The 25,911-nt window shown below is 33.3% G+C and overlaps 1 protein-coding gene and 1 pseudogene across 1 annotated transcript; both read left to right on the top strand.

The window, feature by feature from the left end:
- Positions 1–11,927: 11,927 nt before the first annotated feature.
- Positions 11,928–12,318, top strand: LOC119524600 (annotated as a pseudogene).
- A 2,284-nt stretch (positions 12,319–14,602) lies between these two features.
- LOC119524612 (olfactory receptor 14A2-like) lies at positions 14,603–15,529 on the top strand. Its single transcript, XM_037823331.1, has one exon. It carries the CDS (start codon positions 14,603–14,605, stop codon positions 15,527–15,529), a length of 927 nt encoding a protein of 308 aa, XP_037679259.1.
- Positions 15,530–25,911: the final 10,382 nt, after the last annotated feature.

Below are 25,911 nucleotides of genomic sequence, written 5' to 3'. Positions count from 1 at the left end.
TTGAATAAATAAAGGTTTATTAAAGGTGCTACTGAGGGTAGTTTGCGAAAGTTAAAGCTAGAGTTTGAGACGTATTTTGAAGTTTTTCCAGAGATTATTAAAGTACTCTTATTGTCATTATTAGCATAATATATTGATGTGACTATGACTGCTGCCAACTTAATGGTCATAAACAATTTTCCTGTGTATAAATATGAACTATAATATTACCTAGAATATTTTAAATGCACTGAATCCAAATAAAAGTTGTATAAGGTGTGGCCATCTTGTGAGACAAATGCCCAAGTAGCCAGGAAAGTAGATAATTTAACTGAATATTTTTATCTTCCCAAAGGTGTTCCAGTTATAATACAGTCACATCCTACTGATATGCGCTCCAAGATATTTTAACTTTTTTGCTGTTTAAATATCATATTCAAAGTGGTATATTGGCTTGAACTTGGAAAATCTTTTTAGTTTAGATGAGCTATTGAATGCAGATTTTCATTTTGGTCCATTAAATTGCTGTGAAGATATTAATACTGTAAGATGGCTTCTTATTTGTATCTGAAATATCTGAGGTCCTTCCCTCTAGCTTGTCGGTCTAGTGGTAAAGCAGTCTAATTATGAGGGCTTTATTTTCCATTTAGAGTCCTCTATCTCTTATTTCTTCTACTGTAGTTCTGGGTAGTCAAAGAATGCTCACCAGCAGAGTGCTTTCCTCACCTTAAACCTCTCAGGGACTTCAGAACTCTTGTAATTCAAATTGCTCTTTCTTTCCCTTTTTCTTTCTTATCAGCCAACATAGAGACGCCCCAAAGCAGGTGACTTACTCAAGACTTAGACTGGCACATCTAGAACCAGAACCCAGGAACTAGATTCAGTTCACTTTTCAATTTATTGCATCAATAAAGAGGCAAAAGAAGTTACTCTGTGGAATTTAGCTCCACACCGGTCTGGGTAGCACACATTGCAGCACCTCCCCTCCGCACCCACAGATACCACAGGCCGTAGCTCATTCTGTGTGCCCACCCACCAGATAAAATATCACATAAATTAAAATGGTGTGAGGGACATAACTTAGAGGATTTATTTATGCTTGCTGTGTGGAGAGTGGAGAGCTTTCTCTCTCTCCATATGTAAGCCTGCAGTAGTAGTCTTCTTCCTCATTGGCAACCCTTAATTATAAACCCTATTGACTATCAATTCATCTTATCAATTCAGTTCTTGAGCCCTTAAAGTTTTCTTTTCTACTTTTAAGTCTCCTTTGGAGACTTCTTTGATCTTTGTCAGCTTATGCCCTTTTGAATAAACCAGGTACCTGGCAGATGCAACAATGGAGAATAGGAAGGATGTTGAAGGAGTTCAGTTAAGACACAGGACACTGTGGCAGGGAATGGCAGACTTTTGGGTTGGTCAAGTCCATGCTGTTTTCAAATTATCTTTATGTTTTATGATATGGAATTTCATCATTTTCTTAACTTCTGAAACACTGCACACTAACTTCAAGCACATATAATATATATAAACCAAATAATGGCAACCAAAGTTCTACAACTCTAATAGAGCCACTCTGAACTCATCTTTTCATCTGTTCCACCTTATATCTACCCAAAGTCTCTGTGGTGAAAATAATCATGGTATTTAAAGAATAATTTTGGTCCAATTGACTCTTTTTTTTTTAAATTTTTTGATTTCAATAAATCTGGTAGCTATTTAACTGCTGATTATTACTGATTAAATTCTTAAGAAGCAAGAAAACATAATCTTCTACTAAAATGTCAAGTGTTTTTGAAGAAACTTAAAAAGTACCAATGACAAAGTGCATATTTGTTTTCTTTCTATGATCTAGTAGTTTAAAAAAACACCAAAAACCACACACACCAAAACCCAGATAGTATAAAAACTAACCTTATTTGAACAATCTAACTGGAGAGAAGTGATAGCTGAATGTGTACTGTAACCAGAGGAAAATATTCTCCCATTATGTTTTTTTCTCCCATTATGTTTTAAAATTAAAATTTAAAACATAACGGGAGAAAAGGCTAAAAGAAATATAGCATCTGCAGTGAAAGGAAAAGAATATTCACTATGATATAACATGTTATCCTATGTCTGTGTATGTACATATGCCTTAAGAATCCAACAAAATTTGTTCTCTGATTCCACCTAACAAAGTATTGAAAAAAGAAATGCATTTATATAGGATTTATACAGATGCCAATCATAACTTTTCCAATACCAGAGCTGTCTCCTAAATCTGTAAAGAGAAGTTTAATAAAAAAGGAGAAAAGCATGTCAAATAGTTTGAACAATGTATAATTTAAACATTATATCAACACTGGACTTCCATTTCAAATGACGATAAATGCTAACCTAAAGTTTTCATGAATTCAGTAGTCACCAGTAAAACCTTACTTAAGAGTAATAAAGCTCTTTTTGAATTTGCAACATACTTTTGTTAGGGTAAAAGACTTAGTGTTTATACAGGACTTTTCTATATATATGTGTGTGTATATATATATATTCAATATCACAAAAACAGCAATTTACAAATATCTACACAAGTGAACATTTTTCCTTACATTTTTAGTGAACTGTAGTAGTGAGCATTATTCTACAGAATGAAATTTTATGTTGAATACAAACACTTGAAATGTCCACATTTTCTAATAAAGCTACACTATGAATAAAATATGTGCTCTCCAAATGAAGTTACAAATGTTATTTGCTTTATGATAAAAATCTTTGAAATAATATTTTCTCATTTTTCTGCACAGAATAAGAGTTTGAAAAATAATAATCATTTTCCTCTTCATCTAAAGATTCCATAGCATTAGTTTTCCAATACCAGAACTGTCTTGTGTAAAGAGAAGTTTTATAAAAAAGATTAGTATATTTTCTAAATGTAATTTCAAAGAAATTGAAAACAACTATAAGGAACCAAATGATAGGTCTATCCCTGGAGAATAATTACTTTTAGTACCATAGTACTATAATAGAGGTGAAGTACAAAAAAAAAATACAAGTGTTATTACCTTTGCAAAGTAGGGTTTTTCTTCTTGATGTTGGAGTTAAAAAATCCATTTCAACCTAAAAGGAGTACATATTCATATTCATATTAATAGATAAATGATACTCCTGTGAAGCCTGTCTCAGTCCTAGACAAAATTAAGCATGCTTTCCCCCATAGTCCTCTGAACATATGCCTGCAACAACAGCTAATAACATCAGTTATCTGGGAAATGACCAATTCGCTTTAGGTTAAGTTAATCCAGAGTAAGAACCATGACTTAAGGTTGTTTCCCACTGTTGGCAAACATATTTAATAAAATAAAATACAAACCAATGCTTCAGTGTTTTAAGGATGGCTTATGGGCCTTTGAAAGTTGCCAAAATGTACTAAGTACTTTAGTTAATAATTAATCATGACTATTACCATAACTGGTTGTAGGTAAAAATCTGTTTGGAAAACATTATACTAGCAAATATTTACTTCTCTATGATATGAAACTTTTGGCTAAAATGGTAACACATATGACACATTTTTAGTGTATAATGTATGCTCATATACATTACCTAAGAGCTTTACAAATTACTGGTCCTTAAGAAAGGGAATGGAATAGAAAAGAAAATATAACAGAGTATCACTCCTATATCACGGGTGGGTACTGTTGTAAGAAATCTGCTTGAGATACATGCGTGTGCCCCTAGGTTGTGATGTAAAATGTTCTTTCCTGTGAAATGAGTCAAAACTCTATATTACATCAATTAACACTCAAAATCATTCAATGATCTAAGCTGCTAACATCATGATCCCTATTACCATACCACAAATGAATGAAATGAGACTAGAAAGCTCAAGTAGTTTGCCCAGTGTCACAAAGCTAGTATAGGTAGCCTGATTGTGAGATCAGAACTTTTTACACTAAACCTTTAATTATTTCCATCCTAATACACTGGTTCCAAAATATTAAACTATGAAAAAATGGACTAATTCACAAAGATAGAGTTGGTACAAATGCTCAAATTATAAGGCACTAAGAAAAACAGAAGTACTTAATGTGAGCCCAGAAAGTTAGAGAAATTAGTTTTTAAAAGGAAGGGCATTAATATCTACATCAACCTCTTCTCATTTTGCAGAGAGAAGAGACTCAGTGGATTTTGGTCTTGCAATTCAGTGTGGTCCATGGATCAACAGTGTATCATCTGGAATTTGTTAAAAATGCAGAATCTCAGATCTACTGGATCAGAATCTGGATTTTAATAAGATCCCCAGCTGACTTCCATGTACAATTTGAGAAGCACTGGACTGGGGACTTGTCAAGGCAACCCATCTTACACAAGTTTTTGGATTCCCATTCCAAGGCTTTCTAAGTTAAGATAATTCCAGGTCCTCTGCAACAAAAATTTCATTCTCATGAGGAATGTGGGGATGGAAAAATTTTAAGAAACACCATGAGGGAGTCTGCATTTTCAATTATGAGTACAGATTTCTTTTGAAAAATTTAGCCCCCAGACTGATTTTAAACTAAGTTCCCCAGATGTATTTGCCACTTCTTGTGGAAAAGCAAAACCCGTAAGACTGGATGTGATTAAGTAATCCAAGTGTTTGGTTTAGAGACTCTGAGAGTACTATACTTTGGTCAATTTGCAGTATAAATATTTCAGAGTGGGTGAGGGAGGAAGAGATGACTACAACCTGATCTGAAAGAGGACCATCTAGCAGGGGCAAAAGGTAGTCACTACCCATAAACTGTTATTCTCTAATACTAGCCATTTTCTTTTTGAGAAGAATCAGCTTTTCTAGAATTCTAGCACTTTTATCTGCATATTAGTTATTCAAATTAAAATAAGAAATTGTAAATTCAAAAATTAATTCAATGTGATAAAGGAGTCCCCAAATATCTTCTCAAACAGATATTGTGGATTGCTTTATTGAGAAAATTTTGAGTTAAATATGTTTGTGTAATTGGATTTTAATATTGGAATGTAAAAAAGGTTGCTGAATTTGAAAATCATTTAAACCATTTTAATTCTGCATGTCATTTAATGGAATTTCTTGTACTATCAAAACTATGACTCAATTAGATAGATACTATGCTTTTGTGTCCTGCCTGAAATGTCCTCCCATGGCCTGTATGTATTTTCCCACTCTGTCATCAAATGAAAATTTTTACCCATTCTTCACACTGCTCAATTTCTGCCTTTTGTAAACTACCATGAGAATTTTGTTCCTCCTGTTCTATTGCTACAGTACTTATGTACTTAATTCACTAATTGTGTCACATAATAATTTATTTGTATTAGGTTGTAAGCACCTCAAGGACAGGGACTCTTATATAACTTATAACCCCCAGTTTATTGTATATTATAGTTTTCAATAGATAAGTGTTGAATAAATGAATTAAGAATAAAAATACCTGTTTTTTTCTTGATGTTGCCCCAGACAATATCACTGCTACTTTTATGATTCTTTTTGCATAAGAAAAACATATTTATCACATTCATCCCTCTTTGGACACAAGATAATTTCAAGTCAACATTTTCTCTCTTACGTTTAAAAAGACAACAGTGTGCCTATAGAGAGGACAAAATGCTTTAATCAAATATTTTATATTAAACAGTGAATAAGAATATTCTAGGAAACTATAAAAAATAACAAGTAAAGGTATCAAATATTTAGGTAGAAATTTAACCAAGGATGTAAAGGACTTAAATGGAAAACTACAAAACTCTTTAGAGGAAATAAAAGAAGATCTAAATAAATGGAATGAGATTACATGTTCATGGGCTGGAAGAATAAATATTGTTAAGATGTTATTTCTACCCAAAATGATTTACAGATTCTACGCAATTGCAAAGAAACCTCTAATAGCCTACAATGCAGAAATGGAAAAGCCAATTATAAAATTTATTAGGAAAGGTAAGTGTCTCTGAATAGCCAAAAACCTCTTGCAACAAAGGAAAGAAGACGGAGGACTCACACCTACTGACTATAAAGTTTATTATAAGCTACAGTGGTTAAAAGAGCATGTTATTGTCACAGTATATGTATACCAATGGAATCCAAGGAAGAGTTCAGAAACAGACCCTTAAATCTATGGCCAACTAATTTTTGACAAGGCTGCCAAGTCCAAGTCCACTCAATTGAAAGAATATTCTTTTCAACAAATGGTGCCAGGAGAAATGGTTATCCATATGCAAAAGAATGATAGAGAATCCCCATCGCACACCATATACAAAAATTAACTCAAAATGGAACAAAGACCTAAGTATAAAAAGCAGAACTATAAAACTCCTAGAAGAAACTAGAAGGAAGCAATCTTCAGGATCTTATATAAGGCAATAGTTTCTTAGACTTTACACTGAAAGCACAAGCAACAAAATATAAAATGGATAAATAGGATATCAACAAAATTTAAAACTTTTGTGCTTCAAAGAACTTTGTCAAGAAACTAAAAAGTAGCCTACTCAATGGGAGAACCATTTGAATATCACACATCTGATAAGATTTTAATATCCAGAATACATGAAGAAATCCTACAACTCAAAAATAGACAAAAATAAAGTTAAAATGGGCAAAACCTGAATAGATATTTCTCCAAACATTATATACAAATATGTAAAAATCACATGAAAATATGCTCAATTTTACTAGCTATTTGAGAAATCAAAGTCTATTCTACAATGTGATACATTTTCACACCCACTACAATGGCTACAATAAAAAAAAAATTACACAAGTAGAAGAAGATGAAGGGAAATAGGAACACTCATTCAATCCAGGCAGGAGTGTAAAATGGTGCACCCACTTTGGAAGACATTTTGGTAGTTTCTCAGAAAGCCAAGTATAGAATTACCATGTGAGCTGGCAATCCCCCTGCTGGTATATACCCAAAAGAATTGAAATCAGGAATGCAATCATATATTTGCACACCAATATTCATAGTGGCACTTTTAAAAATTGCCATGAAGATGGAAGCAACCCAAGTATCTATCAACCAATGAATGGATAAACAAAATTTACCATATGCGTGCAATGGAATATTGTTCAGCCATAAAAAGGAATGTTCTGATTCATGCAACAACATGGGTGAACCTTGAAGACAGGTTGAGTGAAACAAACCAGACATAAAAGGCCAAATATTGTGTGATTGCACTGATATGAAATGACTAGAGTAAGCAAACTCATAGAGTTATAATCTAGAATATAGGTTACCAGGGGCTGGGTTGTGGGTAGGGAATGAGGAGTTAATGCTTAAAGTGTACAGAATTTTTATTGATTGTAAAGTTTGGGAAATGAGTGGTAATAATGGTACCACTATGTTATGAGTGTATTTAACAACATTGAATTACATATGTGTATGTAGTTTAAAGGGGAAATTTTAAGTTTAATATTTTACTAGAATAAAAATTAAAAGATAAAACAAGAAATATACAACACAGTGAATCATATGGTAAATTATGGACTATGTTTAATAGTACAATTACAATATTCTTTAATCAGTGGTAAAAAAAAGGTACCTCCCTAATGCAAAATGTTAACCCTGGGGAGGGGTGTATAAGAGAATATCATACTTTAAAATTTTTTCTGTAAACTGACAATTTCTAAAAGAATTCTAAAAGAGTAAAATAAAATAGATAAAAAGCACAATGGAATCTCTTCACATCTATAAAATATCCATCATTATAAAAAATGAAATATACCAAATATTGGTGAGGATATTGAGAAATAGGGACAAATTTTGCATTGTTGGTGGGAATGTAGATTGGTGCAACTGCTATAGAAAAAAGTTTGATGGTTCATCAGAAGGTTTAGGGTAGGTTACCATTTGTCCTAGCAATCTCATGTGTATGTATATATGAAAAGAATTGAAAGCAAGGACTCAAACAGATTTTCATACACCAATCTTCATAACAGCAATACTCACAATTGCAAAAAGGTGGAAGCAACTCAAGTGTCCATAAATGGATGAATGTATAAGCAAAATATGGTATATACACACAATGAAATATTATTCAAAAGGAATGCAATTCTGAAACATGTTACTACTTGGATGATTTTGATGACCTCATGTTGAGGGAAATAAAACAGACATGAAAGGACAAATATTGTATGATCTCACTTAAATGAAATAATTATAATATGCAAATTAATACAGCCAGAATTAGAATACAGGTTACCAGAGACAAGAGTGGAGGTGGTGATGGGGAGTTAATGTTTAATTGGTACAGAATTTCTGCTTGGGGTGATGGAAAAATTTTGGTAATGGCTGGTGGTGATGGTAGCACAACATTGTGGATATAATTAACACCACTGAATTGTAAACTTCAAAGAGGGTAAAATGGGAAATTTAAGATTGTATACCTGTTTCCAGAATAAAAATTTTTAAGATACACAGAACTGTACAACAAATGTAATATAAACTATGGACTACATTAAATGATATAGTTATAAAAATACTGTCTCTTCAATTATAACAAAGTGACCACACTAAGCAAATTGTTAATAACAGGGAATATTGCATGTTTGTGGGTATTATATGGGAATTCTGTAATTTCTGCTTGACTTTTCCATAACCTAAAATGGTTCTAATACAAAAATAAAACAATACAAACAAAACCCTGCAAAGGGTACATTTGCAACACTTAAAAATAATTACATATTCATTTATGTTAAGACATAGCACTTCATACCTTAGGGTTTGACTCTGAAAATGCACCATTGAAAACTCAATAACACATTTTCAAAATTTATTTTTAATGCACATTTATGTTAATAGCAAAGTATTAGAAAATATATAATCCCAAACACAGAGCATTAGTTGAGTAAACTATGGCATATTTACACAATATTGTACTGTAAGAAATAATAAATATATATTCTCTCATCAATTGTAGCACAAGTACCACATTAATGCTAAATATTAACAATGGGTGGTATGTGGAAACTGTATTTTCTGCCTTATTTTTCTGGAAACCTACAACTTCACTAATAAAAAAAGAAAAAAGAAATAATGAATGTCTATATGAACTAATATATAATGATTTTCAGCCCATATTAAATGAAAAAGTCAATTGCATGAGAGTTTGTGTATTATTTTCTATAATAAGTAAACATGCATAAATCTGCTTCTTTTTGCAAAATCAATCATTGGAATGATAAATCAATGAACCTCGAATTTAGCTTCCTACAAGACATTTAGCAACAGGCAAGGAAGTGTAGGAAGGGTGTGGCTCTTCACTAAGTACAGATTTTTTGGGGGGAAGGGAGTACATTTTATACTTTGGAGAGGCATGTTTATTTTCTACATATTCAAAAAGCAAAATTAAGTCAGGAAAGGGAAAAGAAACCTTAAAATTGAATGCAAGCTTTATGGGATGGAGAACATCTTCTTGACCAAAAGGGGGATGTGAAAGGAAATGAAATAAGCTTCAGTGGCAGAGAGATTCCAAAAGGAGCCGAGAGGTCACTCTGGTGGGCACTCTTATGCACAATATAGACAGCCCTTTTTAGGTTCTAAAGAATTGGAATAGCTAGCAGTAAATACCTGAAACTATCAAACTACAACCCAGAACCCAAGAATCTTGAAGAAGATTGTATAAAAATGTAGCTTATGAATGGTGACAATGGGATTGGGAAAGCCGTAAGGACCATACTCCACTTTGTCTAGTTTATGGATGGATGAGTAGAAAAATGGGGGAAGGGAAAAACAAAAAACAAAAACAAAAAACAAAGGCACCCAGTGTTGTTTTTTACTTTAACTGTTCTTTTTCACTTTAATTATTATTCTTGATATTTTTGTGTGTGTGGTAATGAAGGTGTCAGGGATTGATTTTGGTGGGGAAGGTAATAAAGAACATAGAAATCATCAATATGAACTAATGACATAACTATTCCTAAACAGATGTGGAATCAATGAAATCCCTGGAGCAATGATTAAATCTAAGGACCATATTTTATTGTCTAAATACTAATTATGCTTTCTTATCCTTTTTCAGTCACAAATGTTAATTCTGCAGAAAAGTTTTGCAGTGCTGCTCCAAAGTGGCACATTTTTTTAAAAAGAGGGAGTAATGGCTTATAATCCATTGAGGAAAATAGAGAACCAGTTGATATTTGAATGCCTCTGAATATGTAATCCTTATGTATTATTCTGGGCAAGTATGCTAAGCACAAACTAATCATAAGAAAACAATAGAAAATTCCAAATGAGGGAACATTCCTTCCAATAACTGTCCTATGTTCTTTAAAAATATCAGTGCCATTAAAGACAAAGAAAGACATTAGAACTGGTTATGTGAGACTAAAGGAACACACCAACTAAAGACAATACCTGATCCTGAACTGTATCCTGTACCAGAAATAGGGAATGCTATAAAGGGCATTACTGGTACAAATATTTAAAATGGAAAATGGATACAAAAAGGTGAAATAATTTTATCAATATTCAATTTTCTTTTTGTTATTACTGAACTGTGGCAAAATATTGAAAATAAAGGAGTCAGGGTAAAAGTTATTTGTGAGATCTTTTAATATCCTTGAAACTTTTCTGTAAGTTTTAAATTATATCAAAATTTAAAAAAAATAAGGTATGTTAGTTTAAAAAAAAATCAAAGATAAAGCATGCACATGATGCAATAATTGCAAATCATGTTTTGTCATATGCAATATCAAGTCACTATGATAATAATTTAAATGTGAGTCGTTCCCTGCTCGAGAATATGTGTGATCCCGCTCAGAGTACTGGATAATGTTCTCTGCCTAGTCTACCTGATTCTCGTGGTAAATCTATCAAACTAAATGAATACATGAAACTAGATTCCCTGAAATGATGAAACTCTAGCATTATTTGTCAAATATACATCTCTAATCTTCAATTCAGGGAACCTAAAATAATATTGCAACATATCAACATTCAATAGTGATGTCCTCAGAGGGATTTTCTTTGATGACAATGTATACAATAAACATTGTCCCCAACACTTTACCATCACTCCTTACTTAAATATTTTGTTTTAATCACAGGACATCTGATAAACATTGGAGGATGAAACTCAGTTGATGTGTGCTATTTTGACACTCGGAGACAAAATCTTGAGCTTTAAGTATTCTGTTTGCTAGGAAAGAACAATGAGATTTGAAGTTTAAATCATTGAGTTTGAATCCTGGCCTAGACATATAGGTGGTGTTAATTTGTGGAATTTTCTACATTTCCAGGAGTATCTAAAAAGAAATATATTAAATGAGGGTCAATAAGGAGGCTTTGTTTTTAACACCCATACAGCAGGGCCTGTCACATCTGAAGAAATTGACATGAATCAATGCTACCAGAACTGCAATATGACTAAGAAAGATAATTTCATTACAAAAGTAAAGAACGACTATTTTTATTTAAGATATTTTGTTCTGGAATTAACCTCACTTTTTACAATCAATTCAACTTTTTTTTCTAAATTGTTCTAAATATTTAAATGAATTATGTCATTTTACTCCACAATGAAATAAGCATTAATTTCATTCAAAGTTTTGAGATCTTATTGATCCTACATGTTAAAACTTTTATCTCCTAAAACAAAACTACTCATTTGATTTTTATTTCTGAGTTAATTTTGATATTTGATTTCCTATTTTTCAATATTCAATTTGGCTCATGGTCCTGAAAAATAAGCACTCAATATTTCCAGGATAATAATAATCATGGTAATACACCTCATATAAATCACTATTAAAATTCTTACTGAATTCTCTACACTACAGTTCATGCCATTAATTCTTTATGGAAGAGAGGTAAGTTTTATTAGTTAAAATATTTTTTGTAACTATGTAGTAGACAAATGGAATTTTACTACTATATCTCTGGTAACCAAAATTCTTTTGAAGAATCTAACAAAAAGTATTTCCCCTCTTTTCCTCTCTGGCTGCTTGAAGATCACCTGCCATCATGAATGACACGGTAACCATCTGGACCAGGAAATTCATGACCAGCTGACTACTTCAGCGGAAACAAATGGTCATCGATGTTCTTCACCCTGCAAAGGCAGCAGTACCTAAGAGAAATTCGGGAAAAACTAGCCAAAATGTATAAGACTACACCAGATGTCATCTTTGTATTTGGATTCAGAACCCATTTTGGTGGTGGCAGGACAACTGGCTTTGGCGTGATTTATGTCTCCTTGGATTATGCAAAGAAAAATGAACCCAAACACAGACTTGCAAGACATGGTCTGTATGAGAAGAAAAAGACCTCCAGAAAACAGTGAAAGGAATGCAAGAACAGAATGAAGAAAGTCAGGAGGACTGCAAAGGCCAGTGCTGGTGCTGGCAAAAAGTGAGCTGGAGATTGGATAACAGAAGGAGTAAAGATTCTTCAATGACTTGATCTGTGATTGTGCAGATTTTACCAGAGGATTAATAAAACTAAAAATTTTGATATGTTTGGTTGTTTGAAATATACTTGAAGTTTACTGGAAGTGTTATAAAATCACTTCTGCTGTTAAGACAGATTTAGATTGATGCTCAGGGTTCACATTGTCCCATTAAACATTCCATTATGAAAACTCAAAAAAAAAAAAAAAAAAGTATTTCCCTAATGTAGATGAAAGAAAAACACTTCCAAATTCTTGCAACTATGTCTGTAAAAATGATCTCAGTTTCATCACTCTACAGTGAGGGGTTTTTACTATGAGCTTTATTTTGTTTTTCATGTTAGGTGACTCCTGCTGTATGCATGGTTTCTCAAAGCAAGATGTGAATCTGAGTCACTGAGTTCGTTGAATAAATGTACTTTCTTGGACTTCCCCAAAGACCCACTGGGTCAAAGTCATTAAGAATATTTTACAGGAATCTTCATTATTAGGGAAATACTCAAGTAATTATTACCTGTATTAATTACTTTGCTAACCATTAGCCTGTAGTCTACAACTCTATGATAAGTGGAGTTAAAGGGACATTTAACTACTCCATTATTATTGTGGTAAAATTCTGAGTCATGTCCACCTCAGTGAATTCCAGTGTTTTCTGGGACCTGAGCAATTCTGCATGTAAAAACACCACTGACAGGAATCCTATTGTCCTAAGAGATGTCTGGCTAATAGGACTATTAAGAATGCTTCTAAGACATAACATCCTTGGGGAATCCCAAAGGATTCTACATGTGTCTTAAATATAACTTGCTATAGTCATTTTGACCATGGAACCTTTCAATTAATATCAAATTTGGCATAAAAGGAAGGCAAATGACTATGTCCATGTCACTTTAGTATGCATCAAAGAGAAGACTCTGTGAAAGCTTGGCGGAGATCATTGTGTCCTTTATAAGAAACCTAGAAGCACAACTGTATATTATAATGTTAGAGATGTTCAAAGGAAGCTAGAAGTTCTGTTTTATTTTCAGGTCATCAAGTAGTAAATAAAACTTCCTTATAGGAGAAAAATTTCCACAATCCAGTACAATTGTTGGAATTGTCTCCTGAAACACGTATGGTAAGTAATCCTTTGTCCATACGGATGAAGAATGGGAATTTATTCTGGTATGAATTTCAAATTTCTGTTAGTAAAAGCTAAAAATACTATCTTTTTCTAAATAATTTAAAAAATTCTTGTAGATGCTAAGGAAATTTAGGGAAGACACCAAAAGCAATGAAACTTACCTGCCAATTTTTCCATTCTTCTTTCTTAGGCTGGTCCTATGTGTATTTCTCCAAACTGACAATTTGCAGAATTCTCTCACCACCATTCAAGCTCCAAGTTCACCACACACTGTTTCCTCACATTTTATCCAAATGTCCATTGCCTTCACTTACATTTATTAAGCTGTAGATGTCATTTGTGTTTCCTAAAGCATTCTCTCCTCAGTTCCTTGCCTTGTAGGCTCTTTTACTTAATTTATGCTTGAGCCTTGAAGTCACTTATAGAAAGAGCCCCCATGAAAATGTGGCTCTAGTTTACATGCATTTAATGGACATGGCAATTTTCAAGATAATTCAGTTATTTCCTCCCCATACTAAATGAGATTTTCAAGATATTAGAATTGCATGATCTCAAGACAATATGAACACAGATCATAGAACCTTTATCTTCTCTTGCTTTTGTCCATAGGATAGAAAAACTTACTGGACTATGCTGGATTATTCAATACAAGTGTGAGTTCAGGATTGTAACTGCATATGATCATTGATATTTTTTCCTTTATTGAGTGTTAAGGACTCCAACACACTTTAAAGACATGGTACTTTGGATTATTTTTTCCAAAAGAAAAAGGAGTTTTCATGATTCCTGTCATATTAATACCGTGATGCAAAAAAATAATAGTGTGATTAGAAAAATAACTGCATTATATGCTAAAGATATGGCCATCTCATAGCAATTGAGGTTGAGGGTATAGCAATAGGTGAAACTCTTGCAAATGTTAACTCATTTCCTACCTTACTTTTATCCCTTTACCTTAAAAAATAAACAATTTTGTAGATAAATATATTTAAAATTAAAGAGGGAACTACCTGGCTTTTATCAAACTAATGCTTCTCTTTCTCAGTATGATTCTTATTAAAGTATGTACATTAATGTTGTCTTTGCATATCTCCTTGCTTGGCCAGGAAGGGAAGAGAATCTACCAGCATGGCCAATGTCACCTTGGTGTCAGGATTCTTACTGGTAGGGTTTTCTGATGACCCAGAGCTGCAGGTTTTACATGGTGTGCTCTTCCTAGTGATTTACTCAGCTGCTGTAGTGAGTAACCTCCTCATCATCACTCTCATCACCCTAGATCTGCAACTCCATGCACCCATGTACTTCTTCCTGAAGAACTTGTCCTCCTTGGATGTCTTCCTTGTGTCAGTCCCGATCCCAAAATTCATTGTCAATAGCCTAACACACAGCTATTTCATATCCATTTTAGAATGTGCCTTCCAACTATTGTTAATGACTTCCTTCTCGGCAGGTGAGATATTTATCCTCACAGCCATGGCCTGTGACCGCTATACAGCCATCTGCTATCCTTTGCACTATGGGCTCATCATGAACGGCAGCACTTGTATGCTGATGGCAAGTGCTTCCTGGGCCATTGGAGGACTTTTTGGAGCTGTGTACACAGCTGGTACATTTTCCATGCCCTTTTGTGGCTCCAATGTGATCCCACAGTTTTTCTGTGATGTTCCCTCATTATTGAGGATTTCCAGCTCTGAAACACTAGTGGTGGTTTATGCAAGTATTGGGATTGGTATGTGCTTATGTGTGTCTTGCTTCATCTGTATTGTGATCTCTTATATTTATATTTTCTCCACTGTACTGAAGATTCCTACAACAAAAGGTCAATCAAAAGCTTTCTCCACATGCTTCCCTCATCTCACAGTTTTTACTGTTTTTGTCATAACTGCATGTTTTGTTTATCTCAAGCCATCTTCAAATGCACCCTCAGTTATGGACCAGCTGCTTTCTGTCATCTATACTGTGATACCTCCAATCCTCAACCCTGCTATCTACAGCCTGAGGAACAAGGACATGAAATGGGCCTTGATGAGGTTGCTGTCAAAAATACAACACTGAGAGGCTCAGAGCATTTAACACTTCCAAGAGACTGTCAGTAATATAGGGCCTTACAGATCACAAAAATAATTACTGTAAATTAACTTATTTTTAAATTTGGAAATACCTGAGAAAAGAAACCAATGAATATATTTTTGTTTGCTATGAAAAAAAATGAACACTCATGAGCAGAAGGTTTCTTCTTCAAGATCAACAATTGCATTATACGAGGCTAAAACATAGATGTCCTGACCCTCATTTGTGCTCTTCTATGATTAAGCATTTCTCCATCTTTGATATCTGTGATAACTCCCTCTGAAAGAAGTGGTTCTGTTTTTCATGATGTTTTCATTTTTGATATTTTAGTAACTTATTTTATCTGTGTTACTCATGGATCATGAATGAATGATTCATTTCATGAATGAAAACATGTTTGAGTTGGCTTAATGGTGGTAACATGAAAAGGACTTAATATAACTAGATGAAATTCATACATGGATTCCTTGAAGCTTTTGTCTATTTAATGATGAGGTATAGAAAAAAATCTGGGAAAAAAAATGCAGCAGTCTAAGTGGACTATAGAGCTGTTCTAGGATCCATAAAGAAGACTCAGGATACAAACCTAAAGCAGAGGCAAAATTGTGGAGGAAGATGCACCTGAGGCAAGTTCTCAAAGATGGCTAGTCCTCACCCAGGTAAACAAGATTTCCAGAAAAACAACCGCTAGAGGTCTGAAACTATAAGACCTGTGTGTGTCTATTTGTCTTCATGCCTGGAATTCAGAAAAACCTTTTCCTCCCCTTAAATGAGGTTAATGCTGTTTTGTTGTATTATCTGTCTGAAATGAAGCGATGAAATGTGTTGATGTTACAGCAGAAGTCATCCAATTATAACACACTGTTATTTATTCAGTGAAACTTAAAATGTGATAAGTGCTTTCTTTTTTTTTATTTATTTTTTTAATCATCATTTTATTGAGATATATTCACATACCACGCAGTCATACAAAACAAATCGTACATTTGATTGTTTACAGTACCATTACATAGTTGTACATTCATCAACTAAATCAATCCCTGACACCTTCATTAGCACACACACAAAAATAACAAGAATAATAATTAGAGTGAAAAAGAGCAATTGAAGTAAAAAAGAACACTGGGTACCTTTGTCTGTTTGTTTCCTTCCCCTATTTTTCTACTCATCTATCCATAAACTAGACAAAGTGGAGTGTGGTCCTTATGGCTTTCCCAATCCCATTGTCACCCCTCATAAGCTACATTTTTATACAACTGTCTTCAAGATTCATGGGTTCTGGGTTGTAGTTTGATAGTTTCAGGTATCCACCACCAGCTACCCCAATTCTTTAGAACCTAAAAAGGGTTGTCTAAAGTGTGCGTAAGAGTGCCCACCAGAGTGACCTCTCGGCTCCTTTTGGAATCTCTCTGCCACTAAAGCTTATTTCATTTCCTTTCACATCCCCCTTTTGGTCAAGAAGATGTTCTCTGTCTCACGATGCCGGGTCTACATTCCTCCCCGGGAGTCATATTCTACGTTGCCAGGGAGATTCACTCCCCTGGGTGTCTGATCCCACGTAGGGGGGAGGGCAGTGATTTCACCTTTCAAGTTGGCTTAGCCAGAGAGAGAGGGCCACATCTGAGCAACAAAGAGGCATTCAGGAGGAGACTCTTAGGCACAAATACAGGGAGGCCTAGCCTCTCCTTTGCAGCAACCGTCTTGCCTTCTATTTAATCTACCTAGGGTTTCTGTGATTTATATAGACTTTGTTATAGTCTATATAAATATATAGACCTCACATATCTATGGAGGAAAAATGAAAGGTTTATAAGGTTATTTTTTAAATAAAGTAGACTTTACTTTTTTAGAACAGTTTTAGGTTTACAGAAAAATTATGCATAAAGTAGAGATAGTTCCCAAATATCAGCTCACCCAGTTTCTCCTATTGTTAATATTGTGCAATAATATGGTATGTCATAATTGATGAAGCAATATTGATACACTTATTATTAACTAATTCAATGGTTTATATTAGGGTTATACCGTGTATGTCTTTTGAAAAAGTGTAATGCAATGTTTCCACCATTATAGTATCATACACAATAGTTCCACTGCCCTAAAACGGCCCTGTGTTCCAACAATTCATTCTACTGCAGTGCTATGGAATACCTGGAAAACACTGGTCTTTTAAGTGTCTCTATAGTTTAGTCTATTCCAGAATATCATATAGTTGGGCCCAAACAATATATGAATTTTTTTCAGACTGGCTTCTTTCACATAGCAATATACTTTTAAAGTTCCTGCATGTCTTTTCAAAGCTTGAAAACTCAATGCTTTTTATCGTTGCACAATACTTTATTGTACAGATGCCCCACAGTTCATTTATACATTCACCTATTAAGGGCATCTTGAACTTTGTGGGAAACTGACAGACTATTTCCAAATTGGTTGTACTACCAGGAGTGTATGAGACTAGCTATTGCTCCACATCCGTCCCAGCATTTAGTATGGGCAGTGTTGGATTTTACCCATTCTAATAGGTCTCTGTTAGCATCTCATTTTTATTTAATTTGCAATTATCTAATGACATATAATGCTGAATGCATTTTCACTATGCTTATTTTTCATCAGTATAGTTTCTTCAGAGCGGCATCTGTTCAGATTTTTTGTCCATTTTGTAATGGGGTTGTTTGTTTCCTCATTGCTAAATTATTAGTTCCTTATATACTTTGGAGGTGAGAACTTTATCAGATAAATGTTTTGCCAGTATTTTCTCTCAATCTATGGCTTGTCTTTCCAACATATTAATAGTGATTTTCATAGAGCAGAAGTTATTAATTTTAATCATCCAACTTATTTTATTTCCTTTCATCAATTATACTTTTCTTGTTGTCTCTATAAATTAATCACCAAACTCAAAGTCTCCTATAATTTTTCTTTTGTTATTGTCTAGAAATTTTACAGGTTTGCATTTTCAATAGGTCCATGATCAATTTTGAGTTAATTTTTGTGAAACATGTGGTGTTTGTGTCTAGATTAATACATTTTTATTGAATATCCAGTTTTTTCAACATAATTTGTTGAAAAGATTATCCTCTGCCCATTGAGTTGCTATGTTCCTTTGTTAAAGATATATTTACTATATTTATGTGGGTCTGTTTCTGGGCAGATCTATTTGTCTATCCGCTTACCAATACTACTCTTTCTGTTCATGGTAGATTTATTGTAAATCTTGAAGTTGTGTAGTGTCAGTCCTCCAACCTACATTTTCTCATTAATGTTATGTTCTTCTACACTCATGTCACCAATGTCTTTTTTGTCACTTGGATAAAATATATGAGCAGGTATTGTTTCTCAATCACATACAATTTTATTGCATCATGTCCCCAAACATCTTCGGAAAATTTTTATTTTTTACCACCCCAAAACCGAATCCTAAATATAAAAAGAAATAATAAAAAAAATTCAAGGCATCTCTTATGCATAACATCTTCCATCTTTAAATTTTACCAGAGGGCCCATGGAAAATCACAAAATTATTTCTTGTTTCTCCTTAGAAAGAGAGTTGTGAAACATAATTATATTAGTTTCATGTGTCCCTATAGCTGAGTTAAATGGGAAAAGTTGTAAAAACAGAGAAAAAATTGCAGGTTGTTTCCCTTAAATTCACATTAGTAAAATGGTGTTTATTTAATATTTTACAAATTATAATCTTTATGGGAAATCTCTGTTGGGTTTTCAATGGCAACACTAATCATAATATGTTTTACTTCAGAAAACTGAAAAAAGTAATATTCTATTTTCCTTTAGAAGATAAGAACTAGGAATACAGAAAGAATGACATAATTTTAAAGTCAACATTTTAAATCACTTATTGTATGCTTGATTCAAAGAAGATTTATCAATGGATGGTATAAATCATTAAGGAAGTTGTGTTACAGGAATAAGAAATTCTCACAGTGACGTGATTCCACTCTGAATTACATTCTCCATATTTTACAATTGAGAGAACTGATGGTTGCCTCCCTAACCAAGTGATGAAAATTACTATCAACAGAGCCAAACCACCTGTCATTATGTGACTCCTTACATGTTGCATTTAGTAGAATTTATGATCTTTGAAATATTCTTTTCAAAACTGTTTTACCTGAATCCAATCAATACTCAGACCTAACATCCAGGTTTCATGAAAACAAAGGACTGAGGTACAAGTTTAACAATACTAGGAAAAACCACTGGACAAATCCAGAATGTGTAACATTCTCAAATAGACTCGCCTGGATACTTCAAAAAGTCAGATTTAGAGGGGAAAATATCCAAATAAGATTCATTGATTAAAAAGAATAAACTGATAAAATTATATACAGAAAGCCCCAGGCAACCCTCAGAGCCAAAACAAAACAACAAAATTTTGTGTGCTACTTCCTCTTTCAACCCTATCTTGAAATTCCTCTTTATATCTTTTAAATTTAAAATCCCCTCCAATGTGGCTGAGGCAGATAACCAGTAAAGCTCCTAGTTCTTTTCATTTGATCCAATACAAAATAAAGCCCATCTACCTTAAACCTGCCCTGTAAGACAATCAAACCCTCATCCAATCAATGAGTCCAGATTACTTCCTTTTATGTCTATAAAAATGTACTTGCATCCCCTAGAATCTTGAAGGTGCTTCCATTTTGGAAGTGATCCAGCTTCCATGCTGCAGAAAAATTTTTGTGTCCCTGCCAAAATGTTTTAATGTGCAAACTATTCTGATTTATCCTTTGACAAAAGAGATATTACACATTCAAGGAAAATTTCAAAATATAAAATATCTGGTAATAATTCTCAACTAAGAGGAAAAGTAATTGTTTCTGAGGAAATAGACTTTAAAATTATTTAAGGATATAAAGGAGAGGAGAATATTTGAGTATACACCATTTACAATAATGAGAAGACTCACTAATATTTCAATTCTCCACCAAATTTATCCTCAATTCAGTGGGATTTTATTCAAAATCTTAACCTAGTTTAATATAGTTTTAAGTTTTGTTTGAAATACACATGTAAAACTTAGGGGCCATGAAAATTAAAACCAATTATAAAGAAGAACTGGAAAGTTGATAAAGGCACAATAAATATCACATCTGTATTTTGATAGTCATTAAAAAAGCATTACCAGTGATAACAAATGTCAAGGTAATTGAACCCAACCCAGTAATGGATGGCTCCAAAATATAACAGAGTTTATATCACATATCAGTGGAAAAGGAAGAAGTGGAGAAGAAAATGATCTTGGGAGAATTAGAATAAAAACATATATTTTTTTAAAAAACTCTACTTCACACCATACACAAAAATAAAATCAGAAGTATTAAAAATGTAAAATTGATCATTAAAACCTTAAAACATTGAAATGGAAACCAATGGAAATATTATTTTATGACAAACTCAGGGAAAAATAACTTAAACACTTCCCTCCCCCAAATAAAAAGTCCTAAAGGCAATTATTGGTATATGTGACTGCATAAAAATTTTAAATATTCTGTAAGATAAACACACAATAAACATTGTGGAAAAATAAATGACAGTCTCAGAAAATATATTCACAAAATACATAACAAGTAATCAGTCCCCATAATCTATAAGAAATATCATGAATTAATTTAAAGGAAAAATAATTTATTGGAAGATACAGTATATAAATGTGGGATTTATAGAAGATATCCAGAAGGCAAATAACTGAAATGATGATCAGATCATTAGTAAATGCTCATTAAAATCCAAATTTGATAACCCTTTCCATTTATCTGACAGAACTTATCAAATACTGACAGTATCAACTTGTGATAATGATGTGGAGAAATGGGAATGACTGTTCACTACTGTTCAGAATGTAAATGGATTCAAATACTTTGAAGAGCAATTGATGTTATCTAAAGAAGGTCAAGACATATAATTTCCATGATTAATGCTTCAAGGTATATTCCCTTGAGTGTCTATTGTCTCTGACTTCAGGAAGAAGTGGACAGGCATGATTGTTGCTAAACAGTCTAATAATGAAAAGCTGGAGGCATGTTAAATGTCCGTTGAACAGATCAGCTTTGCAAATGTTGGTGTTACAATAACATGTGGTACTGTAGAGAGGTTAAAAATTGAAGCCAAAGATCTGCATGTTCCTGCAGTGATAAAAGTTGAAAATGTAAAAACAAAACAAAACAAAATGTGTCACTTCATCCATAAGAATATAGGTGGTTAAAATTACTGACCCATAAGTGACTGAGGTCATTAAAGAACCATAATGGAAAACTATTAGGGTAATTATGCTGTAAACATAAACCCTAATAAATTAGTTGGTGTTGTGCTAAAGTAAACAGCTGCAGACCCTCCTACCAACCCTCACCATTCAATCTCCATGTCCCTCCAGCTTGTGCCACTTAGTTATTATGCTAACATTTGGTAGGACATCAATACACAGTACTGTTCTTTGCCAAGAAAGTCATTTACCTAGAGCTCCTCTTGAAAGAGTCATTACCAATCAAATGAAGTCCACACTTGAGAAAAAACCTATTTACCATTCTTGATAGAAATAATTCTCATGCATGCACATATGGAGACTAAACTCCAGTAAATAAAATGTTAGTTAGCATGCCATAAATTGGTTGACGCCAATTTCGTTCAATGGAGAGGGGGCTTCTAGACATGCAGCCAAATTTATAAAGATTATAAAAAATTTCTCTATAAAATGATTTTCAATTTTCCAGTATCACCAAATAGTTTGTAATATAAAGGCATGCTTTTTTCATTTCTTGAAATATCAACATTTTCATTAATAGGACATCTCAAAGTTACAACAAATGAAAAATTTAAGAATAAATATAATAAATTCATTTGCCAGTTTTGGCCAATATCCCAACATGATCCTTATAAATTGATGTATTAAATCCAATCTTCCTCCCCTTGATTTCAGAACTTTCCTGTGCTTCCTGTTTCTTATGGCTCTTTAACTTGAACTGTTCAATCAAGTGAAAAAAAAAAACTTAACAGCCAGCACAATTTTTAAAATATATTATTTTCTCTGTGGGAAATACCATCAATCCTTTTTCTTTAAATCTCTGTCTGCTTGAAGACCAGGAGGCATTCAATTTCTAATATGAGCACTAAATTCTACCACGCATTTTTTAAATCTTATGAGGTCAATCTACATGCTATCATAAAATAATGATAATCTTGTATAAAGTATTTTCATATTATTTCACATAAAAATGCACTAAAATATTAGATGTAAGTATTGAGAAATAAAATCTAGTAGGTTCAGACACTGAGGCTTCCCTGCTAAGCCACATGTCAGAAAAATATAAAAACCTAAGCAAGTTTATATTTCCTGTAAATAACCATCTTTCTGAGAAAACTAAATTTAAATACAACTGACTGATTAACTCCAGCTAACTTCCACAATTGGAGGCATCCGTCTTCACTGCATTAACCAATAGAAATTCACTCCCAATGTACTTGCTGCTTCTGCCTGTAAAAGTCCATTGCTCTCTTTTCTCAGTGGAACCCCATCTCATAATAATTGGTGTCTCCCCAATTCATGAAATGATTCAAGCAAATTCTCTGAGGTCTAACCAAATTTTGTGTTTATTTAGCAGTGAATATGAAGACGAGATCCGACGAAGATGAGAACCAAAGGAAGCTGCTGATTACTGCAAATAACATAAATACACTGTACTTCTGTCTTGTCAGAGTTGTTGACTTCCTCAGACTCAAGCTCCACTTTTTTTAAATGGAATTTGATTGAGATATATTCACACATCATGTAATCCATCTAAAGTAAACAATCAGTGGTTCACAGTATCATCACATATTTGTGCATTCATCACCACAATCAATTTTAGAACATTTTCATTAATCAAAACATTTTTTAAAAACCCCCAAACATCCCATACCCCTTATACCACTATTATTGACCCCTTGTGATGCTGTGGTACATTTGTTACTGTTGATGAAGGAATATTAAGTTATTACTGTTAACTATAATCCGTAGTTTGTAATAGGTGCATTTTCCCATATACCACTGTATGAATTCCTTGTAATAGTGTCATATTTGTTCTACCTCATGGTTCTACTTCATGGAAGAAAAGTTTTATATTTGTACTGTTAATCACAGTCATCATCCACACAAGATTCACTCGGTTATACAGTCCCATCTTTTTATCCTCTAACTTTCCTTCTGGTGACATATACGACTCTATAAACTACCCCTTTCAAACACATCCACATACATTTCAGCACTGTTAATTATATTCAGAATAATATACTACCATCATCTCTAACTGTTACAAACATTTAAATTCAACCTAGTTAAAAATTCTGCTCATACTAAGCAACTGCTCCCCATTGTCTAGCCTCATTCTCTATTCTGGTAACCTATATTCTGTACTTTATGTCTATGAGTTTACATATTATAATTAGTTCATATTAGGGAGATTCTACAATATTTGTCCTTTTATGTCTGACATTTCACTCAACATAATGTTCCTCAGCTTTCATCCATGTTGTCCTGTGCTTCAGAACTTCATTCCTTGTTACTGCTGTATAATATTCCATCAGGTGTATATGCCACATTGTGTTTATCTAGTCATCAGAAGATGGACACTTGGGTAGTTTCCATATTTTGGCAATTTGAAATAATGCCACTATGAACATTTATGTGCAAATGTCTTTTAGTGCCCTTCTATCATTTCTGGGTATATACTGAGTAGAAGGGTGCCAGATAATGAGACAACTCTATACTTACCTTTATGAGGAACCACCAAACCATCTTCCACAGTGGCTGTATAATTTTACATTCCCAACAGCAGTGAAAAATTGTCACTATTTCTCCACATCCTCTCCAACACTTGTAGTTTCCTGCTTGTCTCATAATTCGAGTAAGTATGAAATGATATTTTATTGTGGTTTTGATTTGCATTTTCCTAATAGCTAGTGAACATGAACCTCTTTTCATGGCATTTTAGTTATCTGTATTTCCTCTTTAGAAAAATGTCTATTCATGTTTTTTGTCCATTTTTCAATTGGGTTATTTGTCTTTTTATAGTTGAATTGTAGGATTTCTTTATATATTTTGGGTATCAAACTCTTATCAAATAGATGGTTTACAAATATTTTCTCCCATTGTGTCAGCAGGCTTTTTACCCTTTTAAAAAAAACTCCTTTGAAGCACAAAAGTATTTAATTTTGAGAATGTCTCATTTATCTATATGGTTGTTTTTTGTGCTTTGGGTGTATGGTCTAAGAAACTACCACCTATCAATAATCTTGAAGATGTTTCCATACATTTTATTCCAGGGATTCATGGTATTGACTCATATTTCTCTTTGATCCATTTTGAGTTAATGTTTGTATAGAGTGTGATAGGGGCCCTCTTTCTTCTGGATATGGATACCCAGGTCTCCTAAGACCATTTATTGAAAAGTATATCTTGTCCCAGTTGACTGGACTAGGGATCCTTGACAAAATCAATCGACCATAGATTTGAGGGTATATTTCTGAACTATCAATCAATTTCATTGATCAATATGTCTATCTTTATGCAAGTATCATGCTGTTTTCTCATGATGGTGTCTTTATAATACACTTTAAAATCAGGAAAGGTGATTCCTCCCACTTCATTCTTCTTTTACAAGTTTTTTTTTGCTATTCAGGGCCAATTACCCCTACAAATAAATTTGATAATTATCTTTTGAATTTATGCAAATTAGTCTCTGTGTTTTGATTTGTATTGCATTGAATCTCTAGATTAACTTGGGTAGAATTGATATCTTAATGAGATTTAGCCTTCTAATCCATAAACACAGAATAGCCTTCATTATTTAGGTGTTCTTTGATTTTTTTAGCAGTGTTTTGTAGTTTTCTCTGTACAGGTCCTTTACACCTTTGGTTAAGTTTATTCCTAGGTATTTGATTCTTTTAGCTGCTATTGTAAATGGAATACTTTTCTCAATAACTTCCTTGGATAGCTCTTTACTAGTGTATAGAAACACCACTGAATTGTGCACGTTGATCTTGCATACTGCCACTTTGCTGAACTTGTTTATTAGTTCAAGTAGTGTGTCCTGGTTTCTCATGACTTTCTAGATATGGGATCATGTCATCTGCAAAACAGTGAAAGTTTTACTTCTTCCTATCTGATTTTAATGACTTTCCTTTTTCTTGCCTAATTTCTCTAGCTAGAACTTCTAGCATAATATTGAATAACAGTGGTGACAGTGGGCACCTTGTCTTGTTTCTGGTATTAGATGGAAAGCCTTCAGTCTCTACCCATTGAGTATAATTCAGCTGTGGGTTTTTCCAATGAACTTTATCATATTGACAAAGTTTCCTTTGATTCATACTTTTTGAAG

The sequence above is a fragment of the Choloepus didactylus genome, assembly GCF_015220235.1.
Source record: "Choloepus didactylus isolate mChoDid1 chromosome 11 unlocalized genomic scaffold, mChoDid1.pri SUPER_11_unloc2, whole genome shotgun sequence".
Taxonomy (NCBI): Eukaryota; Metazoa; Chordata; class Mammalia; order Pilosa; family Megalonychidae; genus Choloepus; species Choloepus didactylus.
This window is presented reverse-complemented; position numbering and strand designations above follow the sequence as displayed.